This window comes from Papaver somniferum, chromosome 1 (assembly GCF_003573695.1).
Source record: "Papaver somniferum cultivar HN1 chromosome 1, ASM357369v1, whole genome shotgun sequence".
Classification (NCBI taxonomy): domain Eukaryota; kingdom Viridiplantae; phylum Streptophyta; class Magnoliopsida; order Ranunculales; family Papaveraceae; genus Papaver; species Papaver somniferum.
In genome coordinates, this window is record NC_039358.1 from 119801972 (window position 1) to 119821848 (window position 19877).

A 19877-nucleotide genomic window follows, 5' to 3' on the forward strand; every position below is an offset into this window, starting at 1 on the left:
ACATATTTTTTTGATCAATTAGTCCATTCTTTGGAATTTAATTATGAGAGTTGGATTATCTAGTAATCCAGTTCCTGGGATATGAAAGTATTGAACCGAACCGCTGTAATTATTAACAACCAATTAAGAAATGGCACTTTTTTCATTAACTAAAATACATGGATAGGGAACTTCACTTTATAATGGCCTAGTTTTAAATTTACATGATTGCTAAAGGCTGGTACCAGTATTGGCAGGGTTGGTACCGTTTGAGTGATCCAATGGCCCAAATCACTTATAACTCTTTTACCTCTTATATGAAATGTTACCAGCCCTGCTAATGCTAGTACAAGTAGGGGTGAGCAAAGGATGGGTGGATGCGGATTTGATACCACCCACGTCAAATACGTCCAAGTGACCGGTTTTAAAAAGACACTTGCATCCATTACCCGCAGGTGAGCGGATGAATCGAGAGGGTGCAGGTGGATTTGCGGATTTGACAAAAGATATATGTTAAATTTTCTTTTACATTTCATAAAATGCTAATTGACGAAATTGTAAGAAGCGTGTGTATATATATACACAAAATTGGTTAAAAAGACCAAAATCAAGAATTCCTGGGTGAAAAAGAGTTGTACATTTTGATTCTGTTTAAAAGGACAAAAATTAAAAAGATATTGTTCAAATGGACAAAAATATAAAAATAGCCAGGATGTAACCAGTTTCATCCTACCCATTTTCAAATATTTTTTCTTATTTTTAATTTATATCAGGATGCATCCAGTTTCATCCTTGCTATTTTTTAAGTTTAAGCCGCGATGAATCCAGTTCCATCTTGTTATTTTCTTTTTGTCCATTTCACCGATACTAATTTTTACTCGTCCATTTGAACCATGTTTTAAATTTTTTTGGACAAATGACCCATTTTCCGATATGTATATACCTATAGAAAACATAAACTTACCAAAAAGACATTTGAACATATAACCAGAACTTAGTAAAGCTAAACTTATTACCATCATTAGATAAATATTAAATTTAGAGTTTGCATCTAAAAAACGGAAGGTACAAGGGCCTAGATATGCTTAGGAAAGTTTTCGAACTTAGAAAGGTACAATTTCCTAGGAGCATAACTCTTTCCTGCCAATTAGCATGCGGTTCCAGTGATGAAAGCGAATGGATATAATGTCTGAGACATCAATGAAATCCCTATGAATATTAGAACTCCAAACAGATAGTGGGCAAATCACAAATCCAAAGAGACCCTGTAAGAATTTTATACCCTTCATCACTCATTCTTCTTTGGTTTGAAAGAATGTAATAGTGGTAAAAATTTCCAACAATTCCCATAAAAAATACTACGCCTCCCAAAAGTTTCAGATCATTTTGTGGGTCTGGAATACCTTGCACCAAGTGTTGGTTGTAAATCATGCTTACTGCTGATAAGGTGTAACTTAGAGAGATCATAATTACCGAGTCAAATAGAAATCTTAACCAAGGTTTAGCTATGAATGAGTGATGAACATATGACTTGTAACCTAAAGTTGCGGAACAGGTCTCCGATGGACTAGTGATGTTCCACCCGCGTCCAACCCGTGAAAACAACCAGTTTTAGAAATACATCCGCATCCAATCCACTAAATTGCGGGCCGGATGTCCACCCGCTAAATTCCGGATTGGTCCGGGTAAAATCTGCGGGTATGGAGGTTTTGCTTACCCCTATGTACAAAGCCTTTAGCAATCGGGCAAATTTAGAAACCTGTTTTGAGGCATACTCATTCATTATACCATCTAGGGTGGGTTTATAAGGGATGTCTAAAGGTAGTGCAATTACCTATATATCCTTAAACAATTTAAATTACTAGAGTGCCCTTATTCTCAAAACCTAAAATCAAAAATCAAAATAAACTCTAAACTCAAACATATTGGACTCCAATTCAATCAAGAAATTGATCAAGCAAAGCAAACACGAATCGAAGTGAGCGATGTAGGAGTGCGAAATTCAAATCTCAATTGATCTTAGATGTATTTTAGAATGTATGTGTAACAAACCCATCTTGTTTTCGATTGATTTTATTTTGTTTGATCGATAGAATATGATTTCAAAGAAGAAATTAGGTTTTCAGACGATCAATTCGGCTGATCTTGGAGTATCAATTTTGAGCCGAACCTAGTGTATGATTTAGAGAAACACTATGTTCGGCTAATGCGACTTTGCTAGATTTTGTTCGAATCAGCCGAACTATACATCTGGTCAGTAGATCTGGGTTTTAAAATTTTAATTTTTTGATAGATTCAACTTATAAAAAGAAATTAAACCTCTTATAGAAGTCTACCTATGATTTGAATCACACATTTTGGTCACTTCTAATCACTAAAATCTCAAAATTCAAAACCCAAGTTTTTTTTTCACTTCTTCTTCTTCCTCTCAAAATCCCAACTCTCTCACATAAATTTGATTTATCTACTAATTCACCACTAATAATTTAATTTTTAATCAATCCTTAAAATTCCTAGCTAATCAAATCTAATCATAATCATTAACACCAGTTATGTAAGGGTAGTTATGCCATTATCAAAAAGGGTGGATAAGGGGTGATGTTGTTTTTTATTCAGTGACTCTATTTTGATATTATTTGGTATCTCAAAAAAAAATTAGTATGCCTCAAAATAGGTTTCCAAAATCAGGAATGTCCCCTCAAAAATGGGCTGGTCCCCGATCAGAAGTCTCTACAAAGCCCAAGAGATGTTAAATGGACTACGCTATGAGGTCCGCACCCGATTCTTCTATCTTTCGTACTCCGAGAGTTTTGCTGGTAGGTTAAATAAGAAGTCTTATTATTAGGGCTACGCATCGAGTTCAGTTTGAAGACGCAGAAGAAGAAAAAACAACTGAGAGGAAAGAACCTGCGCAGGGTGTGAAACAGAGTAATAGCAGCCATGAGTAGAAGCTTGGGAATACCAGTGAAACTATTACATGAAGCAGCAGGTCATATTGTAACTGTAGAACTAAAGAGCGGAGAGCTTTACCGAGGAAGTATGATTGAATGTGAAGATAATTGGAATTGTCAGCTTGAAAACATTACATACACTGCCAAGGTAATTATTCTTAAATCACTTTGTGAATTATTGTTATTTTTTCTTTGATTTAAATTTTTTTTTTAGGTTTTGATTTTTATTGCATAAACCCAGATCTTAAAACCCTAGAAATATTAACTTAACCCTAGTTCTTATATTTTTGATGATTTTATTTCCCTTTGCTTGAATATTGAATGATCTTTGAAATCCTGGTTAGATTGTTGAGATGTTGTGTGTCTTGATGTATTTCTCAGGGTAGGGTTTTGGATGTATGTGCTTAGACAGTAGAGAGGTAAAAGTTGACACAGATTTTTCTACATGGGAGCCTTTGTTGTGAGTGATCCCACAAGTGATGTGGGCTCATTAGTCCTGTAACTATTTTCGAACATGGAGATTGTGTATGTGTGTGTAAAGCATGCCCGATTCTGTAAACCTCTAAATAGTTGAAGCTAAGAACGGGCAAACTGGTAAACTCAAAGTATCTAAAAGACTAAATCCCTTGGCTGTGACAATGGTTGTTGAACAATCACGACTTTTAAGGAACCATGATTACTAGGCATAATGGCAAAACTTTATGGTCACTGGAAAGTTCTGATTAATTTTCTTCACCATCACTTGTTTTATCTGCTTAACTTTACCAGTCGCCCTCGTTTGAATTTAGATGTGTGCGCGCGCCCTCATTCGCCTTTTAAGTAACTGCCTGATGACAAACATTAGAATTTGATCTCTTAAATATTGTAGTGGCTGCTGTGTGAATCTCTTAAGTTTTTGAAACATGCGAGTGATTACTTAAATAATTACTGCTTCTAAGTGTATTCACTTTAGCTGGAATGTTAGGGTACGAGATAGAAAGTCATTCCTGTATTTTGTTGACTGAATTCTGTGTGTTATAACTTGCTATTGCTCTCATGTGATGTTGGAGTATGTTACCACTCAATATGTGACTCATTACTTCTGCTACACTTTATGAATCTGAACCAGTTACTTGCTGCATAGTTAGAGCCTAAATTTGTTATTACTTGTCTCTGTAGGATGGGAAGATATCACAACTCGAGCATGTCTTCATTCGTGGCAGCAAAGTCAGGTGAGTTCTTCACTATCTTATTTGTGAAAGCAGCATGTACTTTAAAGAAATTCATCAACAACTAATTACTGTACTAATTTTAATCATGATCTTCAGATTTATGGTCATTCCGGATATGCTGAAAAATGCACCCATGTTCAAGCGCTTGGATGCTAGAATCAAGGTATGGGTTCGTAACATGTGCTTCTTAGTTTGGTTCATTGAATGATAATCTTATCTTCTGATTTTCTTTGTCTTTGAATTTCTGAAGGGTAAGGGTTCATCACTTGGAGTTGGACGTGGTCGTGCTGTTGGAATGCGAGCCAGAGTAAGTTCTCTACCCTACTAGCTGTAATTTGCAGTGAAGGAGATTGATCTTGTTCGTTATATGACGTCATTCCTGTCGAAATTTGATTGGATAAGTCTCAACCAGGAAGTTAGAATTATGTCAATAGAATAGAGTTATCCATCTGAATGGTGTAGGAATTCAATGTTTATGTCAACTTATCCATCTGTTTTCTCCTTTTGTAGGCTGCATCTACAGGGCGTGGTGCTCCACCTGGTGCTGGTAGAGGTGTGCCACCTGTACGGAGGTAGGTGAGTCCTCCAAAGGGGTTCATAACAGACTTCTTTCTTCAGAGTGAGCGGGTGAGAAGGTGGTGTAAGTAAAAACTTCAGCAGCTGTAGTATGATACAGAACCCGCCAAACAGATCTTAGGATGTAACTCAGACTGATGCAATTTTTATGCTCACATTCTTAGACCTTGTGGCTTGTATTGGCTTTCTGAATGTTATCTTTCTCCTGTCGAAAACAGTTTTTATGTATTTACTGTTTACCCGAATAGATCAGCACATTTACACTTACTTTTTATCAAATGCTTCCCTGTTGAAGTATTACATGGATTGTCGAAATTGTCAATGTTTGCATGTTTTCGGCTCTGATATGGAAAGCTCATACAGGCAGGCCCTGAAAAATATGACCTGTAAAATCTGTGCTCAAAAGGGGTTTGATCATGGATTGGTGCAAGTTAGTTGATACACGAGGGAAGGGGGCTTCGGGGCTTCTAAAGATTTTCTTCTTGGATTTATCCTCTTATCGCTGTTGTCTAGCCTTGTTCATATGGTTGAGAATGTGATGCGTAATGAGCCTTGGACTCAAAAATTGAAAATTCACAATAGTGTCTGCTTCATATCCCAATTCACTTCGAGTTAGCTAGGTGGTTATATAAGCCAACTACTCTCGGTCTGTCGGATAAGAAAAACGAGTCCAATGTGCAATGGACAGTTTAATTTAAAGCTGAGCAAAATGAAAGGAAAAGAAAGAAAAACGAATGCACCAGCCGGGAATCGAACCCGGGTCTGTACCGTGGCAGGGTACTATTCTATCACTAGACCACTGGTGCGCTTGTTGGGTCTTTCTCAATTTTACCACTGTCCACGTTTTCTTTCCACCAGTTCCAGAAGGTTATACTATTTGGCAAGTGCACCAGACTGGTTAAAACCTATCTCATTGTATACCAGGGTGAGGCCTCTGCGAGCATGAATCACTCGGTCGTACCGGTAGCCACTAGGTCAGGCAGGTGCGGACGCTAAATACTACTTCGGCCGCACTGCTCATCTTCCGGTTAAGCACAAACGGCGATACACGTGACATTTGTGTTCTCGAATACAACTTCATAACTGTTGTCTGTTACTTTTCTTTCTCGAAAATCTGCTCAAGGGCCGAGTGTATGTAGTCGCTATTTATATACTGATAATATAAAACCCCGGAGATTTGAAGAGTGACAAAAAGATAACTCAATTTCCTCTTTCATTGGACATCTTACAGAACTATTACACCCATAAATAGGCAATGAAGTGATATTCAGTTGTTATATAATTTGAAAAATGAACGGAGAAAAAAAGGAAACCATTTAATAGCACAATTACATACAGAGAATATATGAGAAAGAACTATGGACAATAATAGTGAATCCTAAATCTGCGTTGCCTATACCAGAACCCACATCTTGATGGAGAAAAGGAGCCTCCTAGAACCAAACAAGACTCAATTCACATCTCCTTTCAAGCAAATCTTTTGTGATCAATTAGACTCAATGCGAGTTGATTTTCACATCTCGTTTAGGTATTGGAATCTGAAACGTGATAGAATCCCTGTTTAAGGCTACCCAATTCCCCATCATGTTGTTTTCTTATAATTCAGACCCTTCAGTGTTCCTGAATTGTTTAATCTTTGGTTTCCCATCTATTCCCACGAATAAGATACCCACTGTAGCTTTGATCACTGCTTTCACCCCCACTCTCTGCACTGGTATACCCTGATCTTCGATGGCGGTGGTGTTTCTTTGTCCTTACAACCCCGCTGTCACTAAAGCTACCATTTAAGAGTGGATCATCAATTCCACGGATCACTCTTCGTGTCGGTGAAGAAGTGCTGACGCAACTATCGTCCTTGGCTCTTTTCTTTTCCTTATCATGCTTCTTAATGTTCTGAGAGATCTTATGTATTTTCTCATTAAACCTTGTGAATCCCTTCTCCATAGGCTCCACAGCATGAGTTACGGTGAACTTTACATCGTTCACAATCTGTAAACAGCAGAAACCCGGCATTAACATCCAATTAAAATCATGGATTCATACAAATCAAATTCATATGCCTGATCAAGAGTCCCATATAGACTTAGAAATTAGATACTGTATATACCAGGAGTATTTTCATCACTGTAGCTCGTTAAAGAATAAACAAAGGATTTAACTATTTAAGAGAACTTACATATCCACCTCCACCGAAAACAATATCCTTAACACTTTCTCTGATGGCTATTCTCTTTGAATCTACATCAGGTTGTGGCAGCCGTAGCTTTGTGGGGCGCTCACTGTCCCTAACCTCTTCTGGATCTAAAGGACAATCTGCCGATACGTAGTCTCCAAGTACTGATATGTTCCCAGGAACATAAGGAACCAATAGCCCGTATGGCTTGGCAGGAAATACATAGAGATGAACTACAGAAGCAACGGCCATCTGTGCTGGAAGAAGATATAAAAACTTGTTAAAACTCCAATTTCTTGAATCGAAGTCAATCATACGGAGAGATGCTCTAATACAGGTAATGTAGATTAATCAGCTCAACCAAGGGTCACTTGCAAAGCTAATTATGTTATTTATCCATGTGACTTTGACGATTTTATAGTAGTGGTAGATACAAAATATGTGGAAGAAGATTATGGGACATAATGTATAAGATTAGTATCAGTAAATATAAATGATTGAATGATATTATCAGCAAGCAATTGTTAGAAATCACCATACACATATAGCATAAATATTTTACCATAAAGGATGAGCACTTTTTCCTATTTGACATTTTGACTCAGTGGTGCATAAAATATACTGGGAAAAAGGAGAGAATCAGTAACACAAATTACCTCTATACAAATGATGAAATCTTGAACGCTTGATTTGAATTGCAAACCTTGAGCTATGGGGCTCTTGAATAAACCTAGCTGATACAGGAGGGCGATTGCTATACCTTGCCACCACGTCAAAAAGACAATTGATTTAAACATCAGGAACTTGGCCAGTGGTTTTATGTGTGCCAATTCGTCCTTAGTAACAGTATAAAATTGTACTAAACAGTACAAGGCCCATGATTGACTAAAGTTGAGGACCACTGCAATGTAAGGATACCTAAAACGTTGAGCAAAAACCAATCAGACTTTCAGCAATAAAGACTCCCAGCTAACATAAAAAAATGGCACCCAATTATAACTGAAAATATGCTAAGAAGAATAAAGGAAAGGATTATTTAACACACACCAAATTATTAACCCAATCTTACCCGCAGTTTAACTTAAACTCTCCTTCACAATAGACCCCAAAGCCTTCTAAAATAACTGCTAAAATCGCAGTAAAAGTCTTTATTAACATCTGCAAAGAAAACAAACAACAAAAAACAAGTCTCCATGACATACTTGTTAACAGAGACAGAAGCATATTATGCCCGGTAAAAAAAAAGGACTGGAGTTCTTTGGCTAAAGGAGAACATACATATTGAACAATACCAAACTTCACCACTTGATAGAACCATTGACCTAGTTTCCACGGCTTCAAGAATAACTTGAAAGGATACGGATGCTTGACAATTCCCTTTTCATGACTAAGACTATGTTGTATAAGGGGGATTTTTGAACCTGCCCCCCTTCCTTCTCTCCGCATGAACTCAATTGTCCTTTCTTCTCCACCTGTAAAGAGGATAAAGAAAGAGTTAGGACTCGAAAAGGCTAATACAAAAACTTGATTACTCTGGAAACATGTAAGAGAGGAAGACTACGCAACGAATCACATATATGTAAAACAAATTAATGAAATATATTCTTCAGTGTGCTCATCTACACTATTAATCATTTCACTGAAGCCTTGCTATTTAATATGAGTGCATTTCTTTCTGTTAAACTATAATACCAATTCATAAAGCTTCCAGAGGCATACCCAAGCAGGCAACAAGATACCGTCCGAAGCAGTACATGGCAAAAGCCTCGTAGCAATCACGCAGGATCTCAAAGTCAACACTAAGTGATGGTTCCACCAAAGATATAAACTGTAAAATGAATCTTGTCATTAGAAAACATAGGTTAATATGGTATTTCAACAAAACAAAAGTAATGCAAATTGAAGTAAAACATGCATCACCAATAACTTCACGAAGCGACACGTATATACTCTTCTAAGCTCTTAAATTTTTTGCAATAGGCTTGTCAAGGAAAAGAAAAGAAAACAAATACAAGAATATGTATTTTTGCATCACCATCCAGAAACTAGTGGTGATTTTAAATTGTATAATCAAATGCTTCGACATACAAATGAAGTGCATGTTAACAGCCATTATAAACTTACGTGACATTTTAAACAACAGATTGAGAAAAACAATATGTGGACAGTAGTTATGTTGTGTTTCTCTACATGATACATGTACAGATTTCACATGATATGCTTTAGATCAAAGACTTTACCGATTCAATGGAATAGCAAGGGACCATTAAGATTACACCAATTAAAAACTTCTGCTCCTGTGAGAAACAATCAATAAACATATTATACTCTGAATGCTAAAATAAAATGACAAATCTACTGCACAAGTGAGGAGTAGAATGAAGAAAACCTCAGGGTTCTTGTATGATGTGAGGTGATCGAAAACAAGGTACATCGAGAGAATAAGAGTGATAACTACAAGGGTTCCAGCAGTAACCGTTGCCCATGGTGGTGGATTATAAGACAGGGCAGTCTGGTGAAGGTACTCGATTATCTCCATCAGCTTTATTCACAGGCGACTGGTCTAGATTCTTAAACATAACCAGCATAATTCATAATTGATTTACCATCGAGTTTGAGAACCTGAATTTCCAGTTGTGATAGCAGAAGCTAAGGTTTAGTTGTATCAGTGTACTAACCTGTATACGCACACACAAAATATGGCTCGTGCTTTAGAATCACAAATCTAATAATAATCACATATGACAAACAAGTCCACAAATAGGAGAATTCAAAATTTCATTAAATACTAAAAATGGTGTTGGTACCAAATTCAGCTATCTCCAGACAGATTTCCCAAGAAAGTGAAGCTCACAGCCAAAAACCTTAGCAGATGCAGCTCAAAACAAGCCAAACTATATTTCTAGCAAACTGAGCAGACTCTATGTATCACGTGTGCCTACAGAAATCTAGGTTATTCAGTAGAGTCTCTCAACAAGAAGTTTAGCTCAGAAACCCTAATAGAGTGTGAATTTTAAAAGCTCTGGTAATTCAAAATTCAACCTACACATGAATAGCCTTCGCCAGATAAGGTCCAAAGTTTTTCATTATATTATGGAAATTAAATTCGATCTCTACGATCAATCAAGGCGTTTTTTCCAATTCGATCATGAAGTTCTACCATCAATCGAGCTTAAACCTTGATTCAAAACAAATAGACAAGAATTCCATAAACAAATTAATAGCTCTATAAAAAGAAAGATCACAGATTAATATAAATCGGTAAGTTGGAAATTCCAAGAGTAATAATTTTATTAAAGAGAGATAATTTGAAGATGATGATGATAACCTGATTGAAGAGTTTGACCTGAAAATGATGGCAACCCTAGTTCTGTCTTTCTTTGTTTCTCTCTGGTTCTACTTTCTTGTTAGATATCCCACGCCAACTAGAACAAAAAGGTGCGCTTCAAATTTTAACGTGTGTTAATTTACAACAATACAATTTTTGAATCCAGGCAGGCCGTTATGACGGTAACGTCGCCGTTATAACGACAGTTTTTTCGTGGCAACTGTGGGACTGTTTCTATTTTTGACTCGTTTAGCTCGACCATTCTTCCGCTTATTCCTGGCTCGTCCGATCTAAGCAAGCAGCGTAGTAAGAGCAGTTCCTATGGAATGAATAAATTTGGAGTTTATTCATTTTGCTCCCATTATGGACTCAACAAACATGAAAAATGGATGTTCAAATCAACAAATTTGTTGGTTTGAACATGGAGATGGACCACCCAGCGCGGCCCTGTGGTAAGGCCGGGCGAGCTTGCCAAAAACGCTGGCGTTGGAAGCACCAACGCGCGACCATGCCAAATCCGCATGCGACTTTTTCATTCACGCCCGCGACTCTTGGATTCACGCCAAGTACAATATCTGATTACTTTACTACCTTTCAATCTTATTTTATCTCACTTTATCTTATTTTATCTCACTTCATCCTATTTTATCTCACTCATCCTATTTTATCTCACCTAAATATTATTTTTTTTTTCATCTTTATCCTACAAAATATTTTATATTTAAAAGAAATATCAGTGGGGCCCTAGAAAGCCAAATCTGTTCATTTTGCCCTGCTTTACCATAGTGGAGAAACCCGTTTGGCCATCCACGTGGCTCAACAAAATTTTGAGTTTGAACATTATCATAGGAATTGCCCTAAGAGGTGCAGTTCGGTTTATGATATTTTTGGTTCTCTATCAATAAAAGTGGTGAAATGGGGATACCGCCATAAAGTAGGGGTACTCTATAAAATTGTCTAACACCATTTAATAAACAGTTCACTGATGAACCGAATCATCGCGATTCGGTTTCAAACTGTTGGTTCTTCAAAACATAAAAACCACGCTAAATCAATACAACCAAACCAAGGAGGAAAATAAAATCAAAGTGTATACCATGTCATCACATGGCATAAATTGAATTCTTCCAATTCTTTTAATTTTAAGCATATGTTTCATAGTGAAAAATCAAAGTTAGCTTCAATTTCATTTTCCAGTCAGTATTTTTACTAATCTTCTATAGACTTGAATCAAGATGTCTTCAGTAATGTAACCATGAGTAGCGTCATAAACTAAGGATCTGCTAGGAGGATGTTTACCACATTTAAGCTCCATTAGTTGTATAATATTCTGCACTTCTTTTTCCAGTAAAACAATAATCCACGATTCAAATCCATGTAATAATGTATTTTTTCCAGGTGCAGTAATGACGACAATGGCATCCTTAACTTTATTCAGGCTTTCCTTCCTTATTCACAATCTTATATGGTAAGAGTTTCATATATATTTTTATGCACTTCTTTATACCATCAACATATAAAAAATCGCTCATGAATCACAAACCAATATCTCCACAACATATTCAAATAATTACGTAAAGTGCATTGTACTTACTTACTTCCAGTAAGTCATTTGATATCGATGATAGTTTTCATGAGATTAGCGGCATGTTGATTCTTTGCATCTTATGAAATAAAGAAGAAAGGTGGAGGTAGTGAGTAGCAGGCACAGTAGAGAGGAGGAGGAGAAAGGACAAAGGATGTTTTCTAAGATTAGGTTTATATTTGGGCTTTTATATTTCTAATGCACATATAAGACTACATGTAGTGGTTGATAATGATTACATCCGACGGTTGTTATTAATCGGTTTAAGCAACGGTTTTCGATTCAGGTTTAGGTTTCCACGGGAACTAAATCAATAACATTCATTTATATCATTGTATAACCAAAACCAGAATCATTGAAAAATGCTTTGGTTTGCTTTTTATTTTTTATGTTTGTTTGGTACGGTTTAACTGGAATCATGTACAACCCTACAAGTAAGGTTCGTGTTTTAGAGTAAAAATAAATAAAATAAAATAAAAGTGAGGGGTAAGTTAAGAACTGTATGAGTACGAGAGACCAAAATGGAATGAGACTCGCATGGACCAAGAAATGAACGTTCGAGTGTTGTTTCGGTCACAAAGAAGAAGAAGGATTGACCTTTGCGGAGGAAAGCAGAGAAAATATTGAGATTAGAGTGTCATGTGTGTTACAATGTGGTGTTGTTGAACTAGCGTATAAAAATAGTTCTTTGTATAATACTAAAAGAAAGCTTATGTAAACTCAATACTATACTTGTTTGTATATGAATGAGATGATTTCTGAATAGGTTTAGGAACTTATACATATAGTAGTAATATACACTGATCTCGTAAGTCGTGGAAGTTCCGGAAGAGTGGATACTATGGAAAACGTGGTTAAGTCTTATACGCAATGTTAGGGAAGACAGACAGTTACACACCCGCTACCCCATTACTCTAATGCTTATACGACTTACTTACTTGTCATTGCTAGTGTATTGCTAAACCGCACTTGTTGTAGATTGCATGTCCAAAACCGTGGTGAATATCCCCCGTTTGACATATTTGATGTCTCTTATAAAATTATAGTATCAATGTATAATCATTATGGAAATTTAATAAAGTCGGTAGAAACCGAGTTCATTCCACAAAGATTGATGGTGTAATTTAGAATATTCAAAGTATTTTGATAAACAAATGGGTTGTTTGAGCAAAAAGAGAATGTAAAAGTATATAGGAAATCTGTCAGGCTTTTGGTTCCACCTGATAAATTTCAGTACTTATATGATCAAATTATAACCCGATAGAAATTCCACCTGAAGAATATACCAAATTAAAATCCCAGTGTAACTAAATTGAATATCATTTCACAACGGTTGATTATGTTTCTAAGATGAAAAGGAGAGCGTACCAAGTACACCACCAACTTTTTCATTCCACAACATGCATGGAAAAAACCTAACACAACTGCAAGTAGGACCAACTTAATGTTCCTTGACAATATGTATGTAGAGTTTATATCTCTATCTCTTCTCAATCAGTATGTATAGATAAAGAATTATGTGAACCTGATTGTTAAGAAGAGTACTTGGACGATCCCAAAAATCAATATCCAAAATCAATCTAGTCGTATCCAAATAATCAAAATTCTTCCAAGTAATAAACTTGTTATCAATCTTTCAAGATACGAATTCTACAAGAAATAAGTCTTGTAATCGATCACAATTATATGAATGTATCTCCTAAGATTGAAAAAGTATTGCTTGTGTAAATCCTATTATAAGAATATACAATATAATGTGGAAAGAGAAAAACACAAGGCACCAGAAGTTTTGTTAAAGAGGAAACCGTAACTGCAGAAAAACCCCTGAACCTTGTCTTGATTTGACCGCCAAATTGTATTAAGCCGTTACAGACACTAGCCTACTATCAGATTTCTGACTGGAATATAGTTGAGATCGAATCCACCCTCCAAGCGATTCAGTTAAAGTTGTGCTCCTTACGTCTCTTGAACCTCGCAAGGCTCTACGCAATTGATTCCCTTAGATGACGTCCTTTATAACCTAAGAGTTGCTTCAACCTCAATGAATACTTTTGATACTAATCTGCCTCTAACAGATAAGCTTATTTGATTTCCCTTTAGATCAAAGATCAAGGCTTGAAAATATGTTTGCAATAGACAAAGCTAGCAAACCTCACAAACCCGGAACACTTACACTCACTTAGATGAGAATCATGGATTCTTTACCACCTCTCAAAAATAATCTTCAATTTATCAATTAAAAATAATTTTGGGATATCTATCTTGAGGAATCACAAAGTTTGAGATGAAGAGAACTTTGTGATTACTATCTGTTAGAGCATTGCTCGGTCAAACTCACAAGTGTTGGTATCTCAAGCTTGTTGTCAAATTTAGTTGTCAAAACTTTATCTTGATTTCTAGTCTACAATTAGTTAAGTCTCGGATTAGGATAGAAGATGTAGTTGAGAAACGGACATCACGGCAGTCATCATTGCGTTCTACCGTTTGATGGTTAAGATCAACCGAAGTTTTTGGAGATCTTCTTCAACAAAAGGTAAGTGAAGACTGAACCACCTATATCTCAAGTTATTTTTATCTTTCCATCTATGATACGATGTCGCATAACTAATTAGACTATTGCAAGCATATCCATAATTTCTAGTCAAGTTTATCTTGGTAATTAGTTCTCGGAATATGACTAAGCTTAATGAATATTTGGTCACACTTGATGAATTTCGGTTAAGAACAATTTATTGTTCGCAATAAAAATCATGATTTAAGAATTATCATTCGAAAATAACCTGAAACAGTGATATGTGTCATTGATGTTATTTGGGAATGTTTCGAATTGATTTAGAGAGAAATATAGAATTATTGTAAATCCGGATATAAGACAGTATACATATCAGTCTTACAAACAGGAAAACCATTAAGGTCTGAAGCCGTAATACATGTACTCAGTACACGTATCGGAGTAGATATATGTCGACAACAACTTTTTGGTACGCATATCAATATGCACTCCTCTGTGAATTCGTGAACCCGGATTAATACGTATACCCGTAAGCATATTAGAAAAGAACTGTTGGTACCAGAACCGGTTTGGTATCCATACCGGTACACGTATCAAAAAAGTTATGTGAACTCCGGAACTCGGTTATGATTTTATGTTACCCATACTAGTACGCATACCAAAAAAGTTTTGTGAATTCCGGAACTCGGTTATGTCTTAAGGTATATGTAGTTGCAGGAAATCCTACACCACACCCCTCATATGATTTCATTGTTGATCAGCTCATTTTTAGGTCTAAACTCTTAATTTTATTGATTAATTTTTGAATGTTCTTACAAGAAAGATAAATAAGTCAAGAATGAACTCTGCTCTGAACTTTCTCTCTCCTATTTACTTGTTTTTTACTCAAAAAAGATCTCCCTCTCCTTTACAACTCGAATGACTATTTATAAGGAAATACATAGTGGATGACAGCTAATCTGTCCTTTATTTTCGGATATGGTTTGCGACATTCTCGCAACCTTACAAATGTTAACTTCGCAAGCTCTCTAATTTTCGCAAGACTATCACATCTTTCTCATGATCCTTGCTGACGTCGTTTCTGAAACTGTTATGCGACGCTATTGTGCAATACCATTGATAATTTCGCTGAGACATAATTGTTGCGAGATTCTGATCCTACATCTTGCCTCTTCTCATATCTTCTCTGCAAAGTAGAGAATGATGTGAGAAATGCCGCAACTGCTCATCTTTTCATATTCCACATTTATCACACGTACTCTCTCTTCCATTTATTTCTTGACACGTCTTCTGTAACCGCTACCTTTCAACCGCTCACGTCTCTTCGTCTTAATGGTGTTTATTTCTTTGAGAAGTAAATTTTCTTTATATACTCTTCTCCCCCCTCTTTCCACTTTTCTTTTTACTTTCTCTTCTATTTTTATTCTCTCATCTCTGCAACTCTGTCATTCTTCTGCAAATTCTGCTGCTGTAATTTTTTCTTCCTTCAATTCTTTTACTTTATATACATTCCCATACTCTATATTTAAACATGGCTCCAAGTGGTCATAGATATGAGAAGAATCTACAAGATTTCCAAAAAGATCTTGCTAATAAAGGTCTTACACTCTCCCCCATTCCTGGTGTGAATGCCAAATCAATTCTTTCTGTCAAGCTTTTCTCCAATCAAAATTGTGATGATCAATCAATCATAATTTCGCTAGGTAAAATTATCGTAGGTCTCCCTATTCCTTTTTATAACCCATACATTCCTTTATTTTATGAAATTCTCGCTCATCCGAGATTTTCGCGAGCCATTTTCCAACTAAGTGGGGACTGCATCCGTCTGATGCTAGAGTTCGCTAATCGTGGTGCTGGTAGAGGATCTCTTTACTCCATAGAACTTAGGGATCCAAAATTCGCAGACCTAGAGATAGTTGCTGAGAAATATACAGTGGCGAATTTCTTTGAAAACTACGAACTTATCTCCATGAAGAAAGAGAATACTCGCTGGGGTATTCGATTAAGAAGGAAAGATAACATTGATGAAGCCAAAATTCTTATGCAAGATATTGACTGGAATTCTGGTAAAAATACAACTCCTCTTCAATCCAAAGATGACAAATGGTGTGTGTTTCCTTTAATGCTAAAGGGTCCTTACATTGCTGGATCAAACGTTCTTCCTGCGAATCTCGCTGCATATCAACCTTGGGTTTTATCCTGGCCCGAGAAAGATAAAGAGGTATACTTCTCCCCTTTAACTCATTTTATACTTCTTTATTGATTTTTACTATTTTGTTCGCTAACTCTTGCGATATTCCGTAGATCCAAAAGCTAAAAGATAGTTATAACAGGACTGGGAAATCTAGCACTCTGTTAGCTCTTCGCTCATACACAGATTAGGTAAGAAATTTTCTTTTATGACTTTAAATAGTACTGTTACTTCCATGCTTCCATTTCTTATTTCTATCTGTGTGTGAAGATTATTGCTGAAGTAGAAGAATCTGCTGATGCTGCGAAGATTGGTGATAAAGGTAAAGGTTCTCTTCGCAGGGAAAAATCAACTGGTCCTCCTCCAAAGAAAAGAAAAGTTCGTTCTCCTTCTCCTTCAAATGTTCTTCCTAACGAAAGTTCTGAAATTGATAAGGGTGATGAAGATAACGATGATCTTGCTGCAACTGAAGATTCTCCACCTGAATCTTTTATGCCTAAGCTTTCTGGCCTCTTTTCTGATTCTCTATAAGGGATGGGAGATAGCCAATTCGCAAATACCTGCAAATCTCTCGCTACCCTTTGTGATGTCCCTTTACTGGATGGTGATAACTCTCTTCGCGGAGTTTCTAGATTAGTGACTCCCGACTTCTTGCATTCTCTCAATAGTCCGGTATACTTTTATCTTTTTACTTTTTTATTGTTATAACTCAAAATCTCTTTCTATATTAATATTTTGTATTTCTTTTCGCAGGCTGGAAAAGCTTCTTTTGTTGTTGCCTCAGATCTGGACAGAAGACGTGAAAATCTTGAAAAGAAAAATCTTCAATTTCGCAAAAAGAATGAAAAATTGGAAGCCGAAGTTAAAAGTCTTCGCGAGAAAAATAGACAATTAGAAATTGATTCTTCCTCGTATAAGAATAAAATTTCTAGTCTTCAACAAGCTAATAATCAGCTTTACGGTATGTTACTTTTCTCTTTTCTCTTTATTCATTCATCCTGTTGTTTTATCTTATTTAAATAATCCTTTTTGCAGACATCTATGGTCTTTCTGATGAAGCCACCCTTCTTCGCTCATTTCCTAATGCCTTGGATAATGATACCCTTCTTAAACGTCTTAACAATTCCTTAAATAGCTTTTCAAATGATAGAATTTCATCTCTTTCTCTAAATGAACTTAGATCGAAATTTCGCCTCTTAGAAATTGATCATAGATCCAGTTTAGGCTTAGCCAACAGATTTAAGCGTATCCTTATTGATTCCAAAGAGAAAACCAATGAATTAAGAACCAAAATTTGCGGTCTCATAGATGATAAGGATCGTATCTCTGATCAAGGTGCCAAGGCTTTAGCGAAATTCCAAGAGGCTCTCCTTGAATTTCAACTTGAGCGAGATGAAGCTAACCGCAAGAATATTGAACTCTACGAAAGGGAAAATCAAATTTGTTCTCTTCTTCTCATAAGTAGTGAGGATGAATTTGTATGGGCTGCGAAAATTTTAGATGATGCTAGAAAAGATTTAGGCGTAAATGTTAGTCTCCAAGTTGAACATACAGCCTTGATTAGAGACATGATTTCTGACAGAGAAGGTTGCTAATTGCTCTTCTTTATTAATCTTTTGCTTCTTATGAATTTTCATCAAGTTAATAATTGGTTGTCTTTATTCTCGCAACGACAAGTATTCTAGATTGAAGAATCAAATCATAATCACTGTTGAGAATTTTAAGAATGATGCTATGTACTTTCACAATCAAACCATCCAGATGGTTTGTGATGATCATAATATCCCTCATTCTGATTATCCTTGTCTTTTAGAAGAAATCCCACAGAATACTCCCAGTTTGATTATCTCTGATAGCGAAGCTGACGATGAAGAGTCTGATAGTGATGGAAGTTCTGATGGTGATAAATATTCTGACGCAGATGAAGAAGGAAAAAAGTCTGGTGAAGATAATGAGGATTAACCAAGAAATAGTCTTTAATTCTTTCTTTGATTCTTTGTAATACTTGTACACTTATTTCTTCTTTCTGTATATTTGCGTTTCTTCCATTTTAACCTGCATGAATGAAAACAATTCTTCTTTGCAATACAATTAATCAATATAATTATTAATTCTTGAATTTTTGAGTAAATCTCTCGTATGGAGATAAATAACGTTTTCTAATTTCATACATTCCCATACTTGCCTCTGTTATTTAAATCCAAATGAGAGATTTCATATAATTTTTCTTATTGTATAACTTCGCAGCCTTTTGCGAAGTGATTTTTGTTTCTTTTCAAAATCTCATTCCTGTGTGGTCTTATTTTGCCTTCCTAATTAAAGGTCTTATTATGCCACCTCTTGTCATTGCGACAAAATCGCAGGACGTCCTTGCATTTTCATGCAAAAACCCATTGATCTTGCCTTAACTTTTTCTTTTGTATTATGGCCTCTTCAGGAATGTTGCAACAATATGACAGGCCCAAATATTCTTGCAAAAATAAAGCCCCATGACATTGCCGTCTTGCAACGAAATCGCAGGACGTCTTCGCACTTTCATGCGAAAACCCATTGATCTCGTCTTATCTTTTTCTTTTGTATTATTGCCTCTTCAGGATTGTTGCAAAAATATGACAAGCCTTAATACCCTTGCGAATAAAAAGCCTCATGACATTTGCGTCTTAAGACACTTATCAGCTCCCTAATGGAGGGTGCCTCCCTTATCTCCCCCCTGGTTGCCCCTTCAAGGAGGCGTACTTCTACCATACAAGGTTAGCTCCTCCCATCCAGTCTTAACAACAACCAGTTGTTTTCGAAGCCTCTTATCCCTTTTACCTATAGGGATTATGGTTACGAGACTGCACCCTAAGTGGGGTTTTCTTCAGGCTGAGTGCAGTATAAGCCAAGACTTGTCAAGAATGGCAAGGACGCTTCAAACGCCCCCGGCACCCTTGACTCAACTGTGTACCTCGACGCCTTGATCAGATTCTGCACTCCTTGGGAGAGTCCTTATTACCTTAGTCGCCCAACCTAAGTCATATGCTTAAGTTAAGAATCCAAGGTGCCTCTCCCGGATGGGATTTATTGACCCCAAATCTCCATGACTCAGGTTCCGGTGGCGGTGTAGCCTTTCCCTGAATCATGCAATAGGTACCCCCTTATATGACGTATTTTAGGTCTTACATTTTCCTCTTGCGAAATTGTATTCGCGAACTAGGGTGTACGCCATAAAGGTTCGCCTCTTTCTTTTTTGTCATTCTTCTCTGATTATTTTTTGTAAAATTTATTATCTCTGCGAGAGTCTCGCAAATCATTATATTGTATCTGAACTTCGCAATCTCAATTTTGTTGTTCAATCAAATGTATTTTTGAGAATTTTACTTATTGCGAGA

The 19877-nt window shown here is 36.3% G+C and overlaps 2 protein-coding genes and 1 non-coding gene across 8 annotated transcripts; 1 reads left to right on the forward strand and 2 right to left on the reverse strand.

Moving 5' to 3' along the window:
* The first annotated feature begins 2814 nt into the window (after positions 1 to 2814).
* LOC113298405 (small nuclear ribonucleoprotein SmD3b-like) lies at positions 2815 to 5024 on the forward strand. Its single transcript, XM_026547145.1, has 5 exons — positions 2815 to 3078; positions 4089 to 4141; positions 4238 to 4304; positions 4392 to 4448; positions 4652 to 5024. The coding sequence occupies exons 1-5, from the start codon at positions 2920 to 2922 to the stop codon at positions 4715 to 4717; spliced, it is 402 nt and encodes a 133-aa protein (XP_026402930.1). The 5' UTR covers positions 2815 to 2919; the 3' UTR covers positions 4718 to 5024.
* A 428-nt stretch (positions 5025 to 5452) lies between these two features.
* Positions 5453 to 5523, reverse strand: TRNAG-GCC. Its single transcript has one exon. It is a non-coding gene; the product is annotated as a tRNA-Gly (tRNA).
* A 379-nt stretch (positions 5524 to 5902) lies between these two features.
* Positions 5903 to 10332, reverse strand: LOC113298415 (protein LAZ1-like). Of its 6 annotated transcripts, XM_026547163.1 has the most exons (11): positions 10219 to 10312; positions 9937 to 10068; positions 9698 to 9828; positions 9280 to 9568; positions 9131 to 9187; positions 8610 to 8718; positions 8169 to 8362; positions 7960 to 8048; positions 7547 to 7808; positions 6894 to 7142; positions 5903 to 6706 (listed from the first exon to the last, which is right to left on the reverse strand). In XM_026547163.1, the coding sequence occupies exons 4-11, from the start codon at positions 9427 to 9429 to the stop codon at positions 6347 to 6349; spliced, it is 1470 nt and encodes a 489-aa protein (XP_026402948.1). In that variant the 5' UTR covers positions 9430 to 9568; positions 9698 to 9828; positions 9937 to 10068; positions 10219 to 10312; the 3' UTR covers positions 5903 to 6346. The 6 variants fall into 6 exon arrangements, with proteins under 6 accessions (XP_026402948.1, XP_026402963.1, XP_026402970.1 ...); XM_026547178.1 differs by lacking the exon at positions 9698 to 9828; XM_026547185.1 differs by lacking the exons at positions 9698 to 9828; positions 9937 to 10068 and having other exon boundaries at positions 10237 to 10332.
* Between the last annotated feature and the right edge of the window lie 9545 nt (positions 10333 to 19877).